This window comes from Carcharhinus amblyrhynchos, chromosome 12, assembly GCF_965287045.1.
Source record: "Carcharhinus amblyrhynchos chromosome 12, sCarAmb.v2.hapA, whole genome shotgun sequence".
In the NCBI taxonomy this organism is placed as follows: Eukaryota; Metazoa; Chordata; class Chondrichthyes; order Carcharhiniformes; family Carcharhinidae; genus Carcharhinus; species Carcharhinus amblyrhynchos.
Genome location: NC_137335.1, coordinates 32925401 through 32938280, shown reverse-complemented (window position 1 = coordinate 32938280; position 12880 = coordinate 32925401). Strand labels below are relative to the sequence as shown.

Below are 12880 nucleotides of genomic sequence, written 5' to 3'. Positions count from 1 at the left end.
TAATAGTCTCAGTTCCTATTATTGCGACCAATGTGGATAACCTCACATTTATCCACATTGTACTGCATCTGCCATGCATATGGCCACACATTCAGCCTGTCCAATTCACACTGAAGCATCTCTGCATCCTCCTCACAGTCATTTTCCCATGCAACTTTGTACCATCTGCAGATTTGGAGGTAATACATTCAGTTTCCACTTCGTGCCTTCCAAACTTAATGAAAGAGACACAAGTTTCATTTCATTAATAAGGGATGTAATTGATTGTCACACATGTGGATGGACAGTAAAGAAAATTTGGTATGAGAAGGTCGTTCAGTGAAATGTCCTAATTTTCCCTTTCCTATTAACTTTCAAGCACATTGTAAATGTGATGAACTCAGTGTCAGCATTTGCTGACTATCCTTGGTATATGGGGAAAGGAATCCTTCAGATCTCCCTGTCTTACATTTCAGGCAGACTTTTAATTAGTAATGGGTTGAAAGGTCATGGGGAGAATGCAGGAAAATGGGGATGAAGAGCATATCAGCCATGATCGAATGGCGGTGCGGACTTGATGGACCGATTGGCCGGTTCTGCTCCTATATCTTATGAATTTTTGTCACTGAGAGAAGTAGGCCTGTTTCAAAATGGGAGGGGTGGTGGGAACCAGTACCAGCTATCTGTGATCATACCCACTTCTAGGGCAAAGCGAGTCTAAGTTGAGTAAATCAGGGCTTGGATACCCAAGCAGTATTAAGAACAGGAGTTGTTAAGTGCATTTCCAGCACTGCTTGTAGCCCAGGAAGTACAGGAGTGTTTCTCTATCTTTCCCTTCAAGTAAGTTTTTTATCCTACCACCTTACTCTCTCACCTCAGCCACCTGGTCAATCCATTCCTCCTCTCTGCCAGACTTGAGTCCCACCAGACAACCACTCTTGATTTCTGAGGGCTTTAAGCAGGCCCTCTTGGCTGCTGCAAACTACAAGTTTTCCATGCTTCACAACCAGCAGCCGGTTAGGGATGGTGTAAAATAATTCTAATGAGGTCCTTCCCATTAAATTCAGCAAGGCAGCTGTATTTCTGGTTTTCCACATTGCCTGGCTGCTGGTGGGTATCCCTGCTCCCTTCCTTGCCTTCCCATAAAAAGCTAGCCCTGTTTTCCAGTATTTACATGCAAACCCTTTCATAATTTTTAATACTTGCTTAATTCCCGATGAGACTTCTGCTCCAGTCAAAATGGCTTTTTGAAAAGTGACTAATACACTGTGCCATGCCTTTCAACCACATTCAAATTTTTGATTCAGGCAATGCATAAACATTCTCCATTGGTATACGGACAAAAATATTTGTTGGATTGCGTGAGTTTCATTAGTCTACCCTTGCATTATTTTATATTTTCTGTGTTTATTTTTCATTTATTGATGCTAAAATACTTTTTGTTATGTAACTTAAGGGTATCCAAAATACACATTTCTTTTTCCATGTAAGTTTCATTGTATAAGTTAACCTGTGGCTGTTTAATATTGCTATAACTTGTTCAGTCTGCAATACATATTATGTGGGATTTTCCCATCCTTTTCTCCGATGGGATCTTATGATGGCTAATCCACCCAACCTACACATCTTTGGACATGTGGACAGGGGGAGAATGTGCAAACTCTGCACAGTCACCCAAGATCGGAATCCCTTCATTGTGTAGCTTAAACTTTATAATTAGATTATAAAAGCAGTGTTTTATTTGGCTAACTGACATCCTTTCAGAGGCTGTTTGTTATAACTTTTGCTCCATCCTCACATTTGCTTGAGGGCATTGAGAACATGTGGTTTGAGAACAAGCTAGTAAGCTGTACTTAAATGACAGACTGCGTATTTACTAAGTAACCTCTAAATAAGGAATAGCGGCAGTGGTTAATGCAATTTCAAGGTGATTAAAGCAAAGGGATAAACTCCCAAGTCTCCGCCCACGTTTTGAACTTAATCTGCTGTGGTTCTTCCAAGCTGCCGTGCAAGGAAGTAATTTTCTAATTGCTGGTGTACAGTGTTTGCAGTCAGAGAATGGAGAAGTATCTGATGTTCTATTTTGCAATGTTGTTGATGAAACTTGCACTGGAAACTAAGCTTTCTTGTCTTTTGGATGATCTTGTAGTTCATATTAAAAGCTGCGTTTCTACTGAGCCATTCTGCAGGGTACGTGCGAACCACATAGCATTACTAATGCTGAATCATGCCTAGTAGAATTTGTTTTACAAAGAGCCACTGGCTTGCAGGTTTTCTGTTAATAGATTTTGTTTGAAGTTCGTTCAGAATTGTCCTGCTTATATGCTCAGCACTGCTGGTTGGTACTATATGGTTAATCAATTGTGCATAGTGTTGCTTGCTAAGTGAGTTTGTTTGATATCCAATAATTTATTCTGAAATGTGGCCATTGATTTTTTTTTTGAACAGATGTTGCATTTTATGTACAGGTAGTTTTTTTTGGCTTTTTATCAAAGTCCTCTTGAGTATCAGTACTTTTGAAAGGCTGGATGCTCCTTAACTTGAGTTGTAAAACTATTTTTTTATAACATTGCTTCCTAAGGTTTATGGGTAAAGCATTTGTTTGCTGTGCAATTGAATGTTAAAGATATAAATTGACTCTTGAAGCTTTTGTTGACATGAATATTTTTACATTGGCTATTCATAATTATGGTTGCATTGCAAAGGTTGGAATATTGGTGATTAATAAGAAAAGGCTATTATGTAGTATGGAAATTAATACACCTGTGCTGATTGACAAATTATGCACGTTTCTATGTGAAAACCTGACGCAAACCACAGTTCAATCCGCTGTAATGCAAGAATTTGGTGTGAATGCATTTTCATATACATTGGATGTGGGCTTCGCTGGTTAGGCTAACATATTGCCAATCCTTAATTGTCTTCAAGAAGGTGGTGGTGAGCTGCCTTCTTGACTGCTGCATTCCATATGGTGTAAGTACACCCACAGTACTGTTAGGAGGCAGTTCCAGAATTTTGACCCAGTGATAAAGTAGAAACAGTGATATATTTCCAAGTTAAGATGGTGTGTGTTTGGAGAAGAAATTCAGGTGCAGGCATTCCCATATATTTATTGCCCTTGTCTTTCTTGCAACACCAGGTTAAAGTCAAACAGTTTTATCTGGAATCCTGAGCTTTCGGAGAGCAGCTTCTTCCTCACTTGAGGATGGAGCAGTGCTCTGAAAGCTTGTGATTCCAAATTAATCTGTTGGACTTTAATTTTGTTGTTGTGAGTCTCCTTACTGTGCCCACACCAGTCGATTGCTGGCATCTTCATATCTTGTCTTCCTTGATGGTAGTTGTGGGTTTGGAAGGTGCTGTCTAAGGAGGCTTGTTGAGTTCCTGCTGCTACTGTGTGTTGGTGATGGAGAGTGTGAATGTTTGAGGATGGGATCCCATGCAAGCAGACTGTTCTGACCTGATTGATGTCAAATTTCTTGAGTGTTGTTGGAGCAGAACTCATCCAGCCAAAAAAGAGTTTTCTATCAGATTCCTGACTTGTGTTTGTGGTTTATGGAGAGGCACTGAGTAATCCCCAGGATGTCGATAGTAGGAATTTCAGCAATTGTAATGCCTTTGAATGTCAAGGAACGAGATCAGGTTTTCTCTTATTGGAGAACATCATTGTCTGGCACTTGTGTGGCATGATTGCTGCTTGCCATTGCCACTAGAATCATGCAATGCAGAAAGAGGCCCTTCGGCCCACCGAGCCTGCACCGACCACATCCCACACAGCCCCCACCCCCCTATCCCTACCTATTTTGCCCAGTAATCCCTCTAACACACACATCCCAGGACACTAAGGGGCAATTTTAGCATGGCCTATCAACCTAACCCGCACATCTTTGGACTGTGGGAGGAAACCGGAGCACCTGGAGGAAACCCACGCAAACACAAGGAGAATGTGCAAACGCCACACAGACAGTGACCCAAGCCGGGAATCAAACCCAAGTCCCTGGAGCTGTGAAGCAGCACTGCTAACCACAGTGCTACTGTGCCACCCCTCCTGAGGAACTCCAGCAGTGATGACTTGGAGCTGAGATGATTGACCTCCAACAACCACAACCATCTTCCTTCGTACTAGGTATGACTTCAACCAGTGGAGAACTGCCCATGCTCTCCCCCCCCTCCCCAATTCCCATTGAATCCAGTTTTGCCAAGGGCTCCTTGATGCCACACTTGGTCTTGATGACAAGGGCAGTCACTCTCACCTCCCCTCTAGAGATTAGCTCTTTCTTTGGTCCATATTTGAACCAAGGCTGTAATGAAGCCAGGAGCTGATTGGCCCTAGTAGAACCCAAACTGAGTGTAGTGAGCAAGTTATTGTTAAGCAGATGTTGCATGTTCGTGCTGTTGATGACCTCTTCTGTCATTTTACTGATGATGAAGAATAGACTGGGGGGGGGGGGGTGGATTCAATAATACTAGTAATCCCAGAAAAGTTGCTTTCTTCAGAATCTTTTTCAAATTTCTGTTGTTTTTTGCTATGTTATCATGGCTCCCGAAGGCAGTGACTGTTCTATGATACTGGCAGCCACTGATTTTCTTGTTCTTGACTGTTCTTCATGGGCATTTTATGCTAGGCAATTTGAGATCTGTACATTTAAAAACATAATGTGCACCGACACGGTTATCAGTACGATTTTATATTCATTTACTATTCAGTTGGTATAATTCATTGTTAATTGCTTTTCCTCCATGAAATGCTAAATTGGATTTTAGGATTATGCTGAATACCTTAACCGACCTAAGAAGATGGAATCATTTAGTGGAAGGCAGACTTTGTCAGAAGAAAATTGCAAATGACATTTAACAATTAGTAGGGTCAAAAGACTAATTTGTTGGAAAAATGGGAAGGACTAGTGTGCATGGGTTTTAGTAAGGAACATCTGCATCATTGTCTAGCTTTAACTCTTAGTCTAATTTGTAAAGCTATATATAATAATAATAATAAGATAATAAGAAATAGGAGCAGGAGTAGGCCATCTAGCCCTTCGAGCCTGCCCCGCCATTCAATAAGATCATGGCTGATCTGTCGTGGCTCAGTTCCACATTCCTGCCCTCTCCCCATAACCCTTAATCCCCTCTCTTATCAAAAACCCATCAACCCGCGTCTTAAAAATATTTAGCGAGGTAGCCTCCACCACTTCAACGGGCAGAGAATTCCAGAGATTCACCACCCTTTCAGTGAAGAAGTTCCTCCTCAACTCCGTTCTAAACCGCCCCCCTTTATCTTGAGGCTGTGCCCCCTAGTCCTACTATCCTTTCTGAGCGGGAAGAGTCTCTCCACCTCTATCCTATCCATCCCATTCATCATCTTATATGTCTCAATGAGATCTCCCCTCATTCTTCTAAACTCTAACGAGTACAAGCCTAGTTTATTCAGCCTCTCCTCATAGCTCAACCCCCTCAACTGCGGCATCAGCCTAGTAAACCTCCTCTGCACTCCCTCCAAGACCAAAATATCTTTGCGCAGGTGCGGCGCCCAAAACTGCACACAGTACTCCAGCTGCGGCCTCACCAATGTCCTATACAGCCGCAGCAAGACCTCCCTACTTTTATATTCAATCCCCCTCGCTATGAAGGCCAGCAACCCATTCGCCTTCCTGACCACCTGCTGCACCTGCAAGTTGGGTTTTTGCGACTCATGCACAAGGACCCCAAGGTCCCTCTGCACCGTCGCCTGCTGCAGTTTTTCGCCACGTAAGTAATAATCCTTCCTACCATTATTCCTACCAAAGTGGACCACCTCGCACTTGCCAACATTAAATTCCATTTGCCATTTCCTGGCCCATTCGCCCAGCCTATCTAGATCCTTCTGTAGACTCTCCACACCCTCCGCACAATTTGCCTTTCCTGCAATCTTGGTGTCATCAGCAAATTTCGACACCCTACACTCGGTTCCCTCCTCCAGATCATCTATATAAATGGTAAATAGCTGAGGCCCCAGCACCGACCCCTGAGGCACTCCACTAGTCACCATCCGTCAATCCGAATAGCAACCATTGACCCCCACTCTCTGCCTCCTATTTGACAACCAATCCTCTATCCACGCTAACACCCTACCCCCAACTCCATGTCCCCTGACCTTCTGCAATATATAAGCAACTTCAAACTCCGAAACTCAGATGAAGCACCAAGGCCCATAGTACAAGACATGAAGATTGAAAACAACACAATAGAAAATGTTGTGAATGAAAAAGTCATAATTATATGACTCCCAACCTTCAATTTAAAAGGTCTGTAGATTGTATAGGGAATGTGCAATTGTGAAAAATAAGGGGTTTCATAGCTTTTGAATTCCTGAGAGTGAAGAAATTCAAGGAGGAGGAATTGTAAACTCATTGTTGTAAAATGTCCTATATTTTAATTGGAGCTGCAGAATAGTCATAATTAATTGAAAGCATCCAGATCATGGAATCCATAGAAGGCCCATTCGGTCCGTCGCGTCTGCACCGACTCTCTGACAGAGCACCTTACCTATGTCCATGAATCCATGTATTTATCCCACTAATCCCCCAACCTACACATCTTGGGACACTAAGGGGCAATTTAGCATGGCCAGTGCACCTAACCTGCACATCTTTGGACTGTGGGAAGGAGTCGGAGCACCCAGAGGAAATCCCCGCAGACATGGAGAGAATGCAATCTCCACACAATCACCAAAGGCTAGAATCGAACTGCGTCCCTGATGCTGTGAAGCAGCAGCACCAACCACTACACCACAGTGCTGCCTTTTGTGAAATAAAGATCAGCAGTGATTATTTTCTAAAACCAAATGTTAAAAGAGTAGCTAAAATTATATTGCAAATCTTATTGATGGGGCATCATAAACCTATGTATAGAAATGGTTAGTGAGTAAACAAATTAAAAGAGGCCAGTCTACCTTAATGCATTTCTTCTTTCACAACTCAATTCTTTATGCTCACCTCCGGAGTCTGACAGGGGAATCTGAGAGTACAGGACAGGTAGTTAAAGTGATTAGGAAGACACGCTGGGTAGTTGAGTTTATTAGCCATATCATTGAATGTAACAGCAGGGAAGTAATGCTACGTGTGTACCAGACATTGGTGCACAGTGCACAACTCTGGTCAAGGCTTTACAGAAAATGTGTGATCGCACAGGAGCATGTACAAAGGAGATTTAAGAGAATGTTGCCAAAAATAAGGGTTTTTAACTATGTAAAGATTAGAAACACTTGGGTTGTTTTTTTTGGAGTAAAGCAGGCTAAATGGAAACTGAAGTATATATTGTGACAGGCCAAGAGTTGGATTTTTTTTTAGGAAATGGTGATAATGACAGATTTAAGAGAGAGAGGGCAAACACCTGGAGAGAACTGCTTACAATACCAGTTAACATGGGGTCCTGAATGGGAATGTGGGTGATCAGCAGTAGTAGAGGTTTAAAGCATCAGTGCTGTAGCAGAGTGTCTAATGGCATTTACCATTGATTGCCCTGGCATGTTTAGGTGTCTGCATTTTTTGAGTGGCAAGTTGCCTAATAACTGGTAACTGAGGGAAACCTGGCAGTGAGGCACACTGTGAAATGCTGCTTTCGTAAAAGTAATGGTGGGGTAGCACATCTCAGACAGCAACCATTAGATATTGGTATTAATTGCACATCTGTTCTTGCCATTTATGCTTAAATAACAAAGTACTGTTAGTCTCATCATTATTTTGACATAAAATCTGACATAATGACAAAAACTTGTCTCTTTACGGCTGAAATACTGCTACAGTATTTAATCTAGTGCAAATTAGATTGGATTTTGGAATAGCTGGTTGCATTTTCCAAATTTCACATAGAATTCTGAATTGTAGTTGAAAATGATTAGGTTTTCATTGTAACATTGATCTCCAAAAGTAGTGTAGTATCCAGTTATGTATCTTTAACCAGATTTTCTGAGTTGATAATTTTATGGCTCTAAATCTTAAATGAATATGTAATTGATATTGATCATGCAAATAATAATCAGGGACCCCACACATCCCAGTCCCTCCCATCTTCTTTCATCAGGAGAAAGTTACAAAAGTCTGAGGTCACATACCAAACCAACTCAAGAACAGCTTCCCTGCTGCCATCAGACTTTTGAATGGACTTACCTCGTACTAAGTTGATCTTTCTCTACACCCTAGTTATGACTGCACCCTCTCCTTTCCTTCTCTATGTATGGTATACTTTGTCTGTTTAACAGGCAAGTAACAATACTTTTCATTGTACACCAATACATGTGACAATAATAAATCAAATCAAAATAATATGACTACTGTGCAGTCTTGTGTAAAAGCAAGGCTGCAATTTTTTGTTTGCAGCAAAAAGGAATTTATGTTACCACCCCTTTTCCAGCACCTAGTACCATTTTCTAACAAATGAGTAGACTGGTATCATCAACCCTGGTTTGGTGTATTCCTGGGAGTTTCATTATATAAACCACACACCCCCCCCACCACCCCCTCACCCCCTCTCCCTTCACCCCCCCTCCCCGCACCCCACCACCACTACCATGTTTATAGCATTGAGTGTTGGATAACTTAGCAGCAGCGGAGGAGTCAGGTGAGGTTCCGGTAAGTTCAGCTGGGTGTTGTCAACATACATATGAAAACCTGATGCTGGCCACATAATATATCAGCACACAGCACACTGCCTTCCATGGCAAATGGAAATTGAAAAGATTAAAGACATGTAATAGATCTGCTGTCTCCAAAAGTAGCACGTAATCTTTAACCTGTCTGTTCATATATGTTTCACTTTCAATGTGTAAGACATAGCTGTGTTGGTTCTCCTGTTGGCCTATGTATCTGGGATTATACCAGCATTGCAATTTATACATCAATAGGGTGGCACAGTAGTTTGCACTGCTGCGTCACAGTGCCAGGGATTCAGGTTCGATTCCAGTCCCTTGGGTGGAGTGAGCATATTCTTCCCACGTCTGGGTGGTTTTCCTCCAGGTGCCCTGGTTTCCTCCCGTGGTCCTAAAATGTGGATTGGCCATGCTAAATTGACCCTTGGTATAGGTTGTGCAGGTTAAGGGGATTAGCAAGGCAAATATATGAACTTATGGTGATAGGACAGGAGGTGGGACAGGTTATGAAGCTCGTTGGGGAGTCGGTGCAGACATGATGGGCCAAATGGCCTCTGTCTGCACTGTAGGGATTCCCTGATTGTGTGACGTTGCTCAGTTAAGTGGTAGGCAGATCTTTGGATTGACCATAGCATCCTTTTAATGGAAAATACCATTGGCATAGCCATTGTATGGTAATAGCGTGAAATGGCTTACTTAACCTGTTGTTCAATTTTTTTTGTTGCCTTTGAGGTAATCTTCAGCTCTTTGCCTGGGCTTCGGACTTGTATCGGTTATTTTTCCAATCTGTTTCCAGCTTCTCTACAACCCTTTCCAAGCTAACTGTTCAAGCTAATTGCTTTCTGCCACAAGGCTCTGTGAGGACCACTGCAGATCTATTCCACTAGCTGCAAATTACACAAGTCTTCCAACTGCTTTCCCTCATGAAACACAAACAGAATTGCTGTTCTGTCACCAAACACGCAAAAATTAAACAAAATAGCCTTCTAACTCCACACCCTGTCTCCTTGACAACCTGACATGCTTTGGGGTGATTCAACCAGAAATGCAAATAAATTATTTTACCTTTGACACAATTCCTGGGTTCTGTAACCTGTATGAATAATTCTCTATCCTGACTATTCCAAGAATTGTTAGCCCTTCATTTACTTTGTTGAGAAAATGATAAATACCCTAGTTCTATCAGGATGCCCAAAAATAGGTCATCTATTGTATCAGCTCTGACATTCCAAGACAAACACAGGCTACCTTTTTAAGAGTAATAAACCTAGCTCAATTTGAGTTGCATTCGTACCAGTTTCTCTACCAGATGATCCAATTTTCTGCGGTTATAACTCTAATTCCAGTATCTAAAAGTTACATTCTAAAATGTATTAATTATGAACTAGATTTTCACAACATTTTTTCCACTGGCTGGAGTCACTCAAAGGAAAATGATTGTGGTAGTTGGAAGCCTATCATCTCAGCTCAGGGACAGTGCTACAGGAGCTCCTCAGGAGAGTGCCCAACCATTTTTAGCTGTTTCATAAATGAGCTTCCCTCACAACACGGTCATTAGTGGGTGAATTCACTATGTTTCTCTCAATCTTGCACAATGTTCAGTGCATCCTCAGATAATGAAGCAATCCATGCCCACGTGCAGCAAGATTTCAGCAACATTCAGGCTTGTGTTGATAAATGACTGTAACATTTGTGCTACAGGAGTGCCAGGCAACAACCCCTTCCAACAGGAGATATTCTAACCATGTTGCCTTGAAATTCAGTGGCATTTAGATCATTATATCCTCTGCCATCACTGTTGACCAGGTGGACTATCTGTATAAATTCTGTTGTTACAAAAGCAGATTGAATACTGGCAAACAAGTAGCTCCCTTCTGTTAATAGAAGCCAAGCCAGTTGGTGAAGTCAAAACCAGGAAACAAAGCTGTTTTTTTACCAAGAGTTTATTGACTTTGTTTAGCTTCATATGTCTACAGACGCACTGTCCTGGTTGTCCCCTATTTATTCAATGTACTTAGTTAAACATTAACCTTTACTGGTATAATGTAACAATATAATTGTCATACCATTAACACCTTCCTATTCACCAAAGCCCATCCATCTACAGGGCACCAATATTATGCAATAGTTGTCATGTGTCTGGATTAGTGCAGCTCCAGCAACACACTGAGTACAGTAGCATTAAGGGCGAAGCTGCTCCCTTAATTGCACTCCATCTACCATCTTAAACATTCACTTCCTTCATCACCAGCTCACTGTTCCTTTCCTGTGCACCACTAAATTTGTACACTCCAAAGATTCTCTTGACAGCCTCTCTCAAATCTGATTGTCTACCAATCAGAAGGATTGGTAGCATGGAAACATAGGCAAGTTCCCCTCCAAGACACACATGATTCTGACCTGGAAATATATTGCCATTCTTTTTCATCATCACTATAGTGAAACTTTGAAGCCTCCTACCTTGACTGTATTGTAGAGGCACCTTCATCACATGGACTGTAGCTGCTCAAATTGGGGCAACCATCATCTTTTGAAGGACAATTAGGAATCACAAATCTGTTGTATCACAGTAGGAGGCCAGTTGGCCTGTCACGTCAGTGCCAGCTCTCTGTAGGAACAATTACCTGGTCCCGCTTTCACACTTGCTCCCATAGCCTTACATATTCTTTCAGATGACAATTCAATTCCTTCTTGAACTCCTCAATTGGTCATTACTCCATCTTACTCCAGATTTAACCACTCGTTGCATTAAAATGTTTTTCCTTCTGTCATCATTGCTTCTTTTGCCAATTACCTTTACCCTGTGCCCTCTGGTTCTTGATTCTTTCACCAGTGGAAATATGTTTTCTCCATCTATTCTGTCCAGACCTGTCATGATATTGAATAACCTCTATCAGATCCCCTCTCAAACTCTCTTCTCCAAGAAAAAATCCCAACTTCTCCAATCAATCTATTTAGCTGAAGTTTTTCACCTATGAGTGAATCTTTTCAATAAATATTGGCTTTGCCAATGGATCCCACATCTTGTGAATGGATTTTAAAAAATTCAGAGCAGTTCTGTCTCTGATTTCAAGTCGGAACGAGTCAGTAGTGTCCCTATGGCAATACGTGATCATAAATTTTCTTCTGAAATCTTGTTGAACTTGTATAAAACACTAATTCCACCTCAGCTGGAGTATTGCACCTAATTCTGGGCATGACACTTTAGGCAGGATGCAAAGGCATTAGAGAGAATGCAGAAAAAAATCACAAGAATTGTTCCATGGATGGGGAATTACAATTATGAAGATCGATTGGAGGAAAGAGAGGTGATTTGACAGAGCTATTCAGAATCATGAGGATTCCAGACAAAATGGATAAGGAGAAACCGTTTCCACTCCTGAGAGGACAGTGAACAGAAGGGAACAAGTTCAAAGTAATTAGCAGTGATATGAGCAAGAACTTTTTCACACAGTAGGTGCTTAGGGTTTGGAATGCACTGCCTGAGTGTATGGTGGAGGTAGGTTCAAACAAGGCATTCTAAAGGAAATTTGACTATTGTCTGAAGAGGAAGAATGTAATGGGTTACAGAGAGAATGATGTGGGTATGCCGGCGTTGGACTGGCGTAAACACAGTGAAAAGTCTGACAACACCAGGTTTGTGAGTATATTATCAAATAAATAGGTTGGACTAAAACCTGGTGTTGTCAGACTTTTCACTGTGTTTACAGAGAGAAGGCAGGAGAATGGCACTCGTTTGAAGAGCTGGTGCTGACATGATCAGCCAAATGGTCTCCTCCTGCACTGTAATATTCTGTGATGGGCTCTACAATAGTTTCTTGTGAGCAGTAACATGTTAAAATGAATCCTCATTCCAGGATTCCACTTGAGTGCCAATACAAATTGTACTAATGGGCAGCACAGGTCTCCATGAGCCAAAATGCACAGTACAATAATGAGGGTACTTCCATAAAGCAGGAGAAAAGGTGATAGAAAAATATTTATTTTGGTGTTTCCATTTCTTGAACATAAGAAAATGAGAACTAGGAGCAGGAGTAGGCCATCCAGCCCCTCGAGCCTACTCCGCCATTCAATAAGATCCTGGCTGATCTTTTCATGGACTCAGCTCCATTTACCTGCCTGCTCACCAAAGCCCTTAATTCCTTTAATGTTCAAAAATTTATCTATCCTTGCCTTAAAATCATTCAACGAGGTAGCCACAACTGCTTCACTGGGCAGGGAATTCCACAAACTCACAACCCTTTGGATGAAGAAGTTCTGCCTCAACTCGGTCCTAAATCT

At 41.7% G+C, this 12880-nt stretch overlaps 1 protein-coding gene across 3 annotated transcripts in view; it reads left to right on the top strand.

The window, feature by feature from the left end:
• Window positions 1-12880, top strand: part of LOC145350898 (rho guanine nucleotide exchange factor TIAM2-like) — a 345497-nt gene that overhangs the window by 268576 nt on the left and 64041 nt on the right. The window contains exon 1 of one of the 3 annotated variants that reach the window (XM_080200339.1): window positions 1979-2169. The exons of the other annotated variants lie outside the window; for them this stretch is intronic. Within the exon in view, the coding sequence (XP_080056465.1) occupies window positions 2038-2169 (132 nt within the window). The 5' untranslated portion in view covers window positions 1979-2037. Of the gene's footprint in view, window positions 1-1978; window positions 2170-12880 lie in introns of those variants that run through there. 3 annotated transcript variants of the gene reach the window in all.